Source organism: Balaenoptera musculus, chromosome 10, assembly GCF_009873245.2.
Source record: "Balaenoptera musculus isolate JJ_BM4_2016_0621 chromosome 10, mBalMus1.pri.v3, whole genome shotgun sequence".
Taxonomy (NCBI): Eukaryota; Metazoa; Chordata; class Mammalia; order Artiodactyla; family Balaenopteridae; genus Balaenoptera; species Balaenoptera musculus.
Window position 1 is genome coordinate 85555820 of NC_045794.1, and position 4824 is coordinate 85560643.

The following is a 4824-nucleotide window of genomic DNA, read 5'->3' on the forward strand; positions in this document are numbered from 1 at the left end:
GGCTCCCAGTCGCCTGCCACCGGCCCGCCGGGCACACGCCTGGGGCGGGATGGAGGCTGAGCCAAGGCCGCCGAGATGCCTGCAGCGGCGCCGAACAACCAGCGACGCTGCTCCGCCCCACCCCCAAGCTCCATCACCTCCCCCCGTCTCCTTTCTCAGACCCACCCTGGGAATACCCCAAAGAGCTCCCCTCTTTATGCATCCCCCTAGCCGGTCCGGAAATAATCTTTTTTTTAGGGGGGGGCGGGGCGCGGCGGCGATGCTACAGGCAGCTAGGTCATCCTGGAAGAGTATCCCGGCCATACACACCTGTCTCCCCACAGCTCTGGTTACCACCACCCCTCAAAGCGATCACCTCCCTTCTTCTTGGCCTCCTCCACACTTGCTCAGTTGTAGGGGGCATATCCTAGCTTTCACAACTGGATGGGACGTTAGAGACCACCTAATCCAACCTTCTGTTGTTACAGACGAGGAAACTGAGGCTCAGAGTGGATGTCACTTACTTAAGGGTCACGGAGCTAGTGAGAGGATGCATTGGGACCAGAACCTAAGTCTTAACAGTACTTTAACAGTCCCACGAAGTCCTCCCCATCTTTCTGAACTTCAGTAGCAAATTTCCTTCCGCTCCCAAGAGCATCGAAAACCCCCCAAGAGAGCGACAGTGGGGTAGGAGAAGAAAACAGGAAAAAAACGGAGCTTCACTGCCCCCAACTTCCACACCGCCCCGTGTCACATTTTCTGCCCAAACCCTTCCCTGTGATTTTCTCCAAGTTCTCAGGAGAATCCCGGGACGCTTCACCCCAAACCTTGCCACCCATACACCCCCAATTTCCAGAGCTATTGGCCCGTCGGCGACGCTGCCCTCCCCCTCCCCCCCCCTTCTAGAACCACCCCCGGCTGCCGCCCGCCCTGAGCGCGCCGCCTGTTTATTCAGCCGGGAGTCCGGCACGCGCCAGGCGCACGCACTGCAACAACAAACCCGGCTGAATGGAGAGTTTGCAAGGAATGGGCTCGGGGGACGGGCGGGGGGAGGGGAGGGGAGGAGGGGGAGTTTAGGGAGGGGGTGGGAGGAGGAGGTAAGAGGAGGGGGGCGGGGGGGGCTGCAGCCGCTCGCTGCAGCAGCGGGGAGTGGGGGGCGAGGCGGGGCCAGGGCTGCGCGTGGGGCTGGGTGTCCCATTGAAAAGGCGGCCGCACTCCAGCCGCCCAGCACTCTCTCACTTCTGGCCAGGGAACGTGGAAGGCGCAGCGACGGGGAGCCGGCCAAGGAGGGCGAGTGAAAGAAGGAAATCAGAAAGAAAGGGGGTTAACAAAATAATACAAACAGCCCGAGCCGCGGCTGGAGAGACCGAGACCCGGCGCAAGAGAGCGCAGCCCTAAGGGGAGAAGAACAGAAGATTCAGCAGAGCGCGCTCACCACCGACTTTTGCTTCTTCTGCTGTTTTTTTTTTTTTTTTTAAATAAGAAGGCGCTAGCGGCAGCCTCACACGCGAGCGCCACGCGAGGCTCCCGAAGCCAACCTGCGAAGGGAGGAGGGGAGGGGGGAGGAGGAGTGGAGGGAGGAGGAGAAGCAGTTGCACCTTCCTTGCTCCCACCCTAAGAAGTCTCCCGGGGATTTTGTATTTTTGTAACTTCCCCCCGGGCTCCCTCTTCATCTCTCCCCTTCTCTCCCTCTCTGTTCGTGTCCCACCCCCCACCCCGGTCCTGTCTGTGTCCCCCCCAGCGCGCGCCCCGCACCTCGCGTCCCCGGACCGCTCCGATCCCGCGACTCCTCGGCGGCCGCTGCGCATGGAGAGCTCTGCCAAGATGGAGAGCGGCGGCGCCGGCCCGCAGCCCTTCCTGCCGCCCGCAGCCTGCTTCTTTGCCACGGCCGCGGCGGCGGCTGCGGCGGCCGCGGCGGCGCAGAGCGCGCAGCAGCCGCCGCCGCCGCAGCCGCAGGCGCCGCAGCTGAGCCCCGCGGCCGACGGCCAGCCCTCAGGGGGCGGTCACAAGTCAGCGCCCAAGCAAGTCAAGCGACAGCGCTCGTCCTCGCCCGAACTGATGCGCTGCAAACGCCGGCTCAACTTCAGCGGCTTCGGCTACAGCCTGCCGCAGCAACAGCCGGCCGCCGTGGCGCGCCGCAACGAGCGCGAGCGCAACCGCGTCAAGCTGGTCAACCTGGGCTTCGCCACCCTTCGGGAGCACGTCCCCAACGGCGCGGCCAACAAGAAGATGAGCAAGGTGGAGACGCTGCGCTCCGCCGTCGAGTACATCCGAGCGCTGCAGCAGCTGCTGGACGAGCACGACGCGGTGAGCGCCGCCTTCCAGGCGGGCGTCCTGTCGCCCACCATCTCCCCCAACTACTCCAACGACATGAACTCCATGGCCGGGTCGCCGGTCTCATCCTACTCGTCGGACGAGGGCTCCTACGACCCTCTCAGCCCCGAGGAGCAAGAACTGCTCGACTTCACCAACTGGTTCTGAGGGGCTCGGCCTGGTCAGGCCCTGGTGCGAATGGACTTCGGAAGCAGGTAGGTTGCATTATGGAGGGAACGGGGGGGGGATTTTCTTGCCTTCGTCCTTTTTCTTCTGTAGGAGGGGGACAGTCTCCACGGAGATGAGGGAGGGGGGTTGATTTAAAGGATTTGTTAAAGTCCGTCGATTTCAAATCCTGGTATGTTAGTTTCCGCCTTGGCTTCTGAGAGTGGCTTTGTCCAGGTCTCCAAAACTGGAGGGTAGAGCTGAGGCGGGGAACCGAGTACTAAGACCTGTCAAAAGAGGCGCTCTACCTGACAGATCTGTCTCCAGACCTCCTTTTCCTCCCACTACTGGCCTCCAAGTGCACACTAACCTCTCCCGTCATTCTTATGTTACAGGGCCACCGCGCAACCTGCATCTTTAGTGCTTTCTCGTCAGCGATGTTGAAAGGGAGAAAAAAGAAGAAAGAAGAAGAAGAAGAGAAGAAGAAGAAAACAAACAAATCCAGGCAACCAACCCCTACGCCAACTAAGCGCCGCATGCCTGAGAAGCAAGGCTCTCGCAAAACAGGAATGCGCTCAGAACAGTATCTTTGCACTCCAATCATTCACGGAGATAGAAAGAGTGACTAGGGCCCGAGTCAATGCACAAAATGCAGCTTGTGTGCAAAAACAGCGGGCTCCTGGCGGAAGGGAGCAGCACACGCCCTGTAGAAACTCCCACCCACCACTAACAGGCAGAGCTGACCTCCCCGCCCCCTCTGAAAGCGCAGTTCTTAGCCCTCTAGAAATGGGTTGGTGTCTTTCGTCTCTGTATCCTCCATCCCGATAAGCCGTGGACATTTGTCTGCAGTGAAAGTATCCTCTTTGAAACCCCAATCCTCTGCGGGAGGGGTGGGGGCTCCCTCCCCAAGCTCCACTCCCTCACACCATCTTTTCTACTTTTTTCATCATAGAATGCTTCCAATCTTTTGTGAATTTTTTTTATTATAAGAAAAATCTATTTGTATCTATCCTAACCAGTTTGGGGATATATTAAGATATTTTTGTACATAAGAGAGAGAGAAAAAATTTATAGAGTTTTGTACAAATGGTTTAAAATGTGTATATCTTGATACTTTAACATGTAATGCTATTACCTCTGCATATTTTAGATGTGTAGTTCACCTTACAACTGCCATTTTCCCTATGTGGTTTTGTAAAGAACTGTCCTCATAGGTGAGATCAAAAGGCCACCAGATGTACTTCAGCACCAATGTGTCTTACTTTATAGAAACTTTGTTAATGTATTAATGATGTTATTAAATACTGTTCAAGAAGAACAAAGTTTATGCAGCTACTGTCCAAACGCAAAGTGGCAGCCAGTTGGTTTTGATGGGTTGCCTTTTGGGAAATTTCTATCACTGCCTTTTTTTTTTCTTACTGTTTTATTACAAACTTACAAAAAAAAAACCCATGTATAACCCTGTTTTATACAAACTAGTTTCATAATAAAACTTTTTCTTTTTTTACAAATGAAAATAATCAGCTGCCTCCGAGTCTTCTTTGACGCTACTGCCCCTGCCCAAGTTATTATGAAAATGTCAAAGGGAAAGAGCGGGGGAGAAGAAGGTGGTAAGAAACATGCTAAGTGGCAGAAATGACAAAGATAAGTGCTGTGACCAGTCCTATCCAAGATGATTCTATGATGAATGTACATATATATATATATGCACACACACGTATATGGTTTTTCTCGACGTTCATGTTGCAAATGTACACAGACACCTAGAGAATAGGTGGTGATTAATGGCTACATCACCTTTTGATAACATGGCTTTACAGTGAAAAAATTCCTCCAAAAGTGAACTGGAAAGAGAGGGTCCTCACCCCAGTTTCTAACCCTTACCCCCATTCCGAGTTTCTCATTGTGAAACTGTGGAAGGGCTGGATGAGATAATGAACGCTAGGGGTGGGAGAAAGGTTGCTGGTGCCTGAGGCTGGGCTTAGGGGAGGTAGCCCTGTCCACACTCTCAGTGGTAGGTGTGTTCTTCTTCCTTCACTGCCAGGCATGCATTTTCTACTCCTTTTCCCCACAGCACACACTTTCCATATTGGTTTTAATTAAAGGGCACGTATGATGTAAATTTCTTACAGGAGTTAGATTTAAATGAAAGCCTTAGAAATGTGTGGTCGCTTTGAGACACTGGCCTATCTAAGCTTGTGACTCTATCCGAATGGCGTGAGCTGCGTGTAAAAGTACCCAATTACCAAGATTCAAAAAGAAATTGGTGGGTTTTTGGCTGGCTTGCTTCTTGTCAGTTAGCACGGACGTGATCAGAATCCTACTCCGCCTCTTGCCGGCTCCTCGCTCGCCGCTTGCATTACTTGC

At 54.2% G+C, this 4824-nt stretch overlaps 1 protein-coding gene across 1 annotated transcript; it reads left to right on the top strand.

Annotated features, from left to right (window-relative positions):
- The first annotated feature begins 1738 nt into the window (after positions 1-1738).
- On the top strand, positions 1739-3927 carry ASCL1 (achaete-scute family bHLH transcription factor 1). The gene is made up of 2 exons (XM_036866970.1): positions 1739-2507; positions 2853-3927. Exon 1 carries the CDS (start codon positions 1786-1788, stop codon positions 2458-2460), a length of 675 nt encoding a protein of 224 aa, XP_036722865.1. The 5' UTR covers positions 1739-1785; the 3' UTR covers positions 2461-2507; positions 2853-3927.
- Positions 3928-4824: the final 897 nt, after the last annotated feature.

What these genes read in the sequence shown, in the direction of transcription:
- ASCL1 (XM_036866970.1), top strand. Translation starts at nt 1,786, where the DNA reads ATGGAGAGCTCTGCCAAGATGGAGAGCGGCGGCGCCGGCCCGCAGCCC.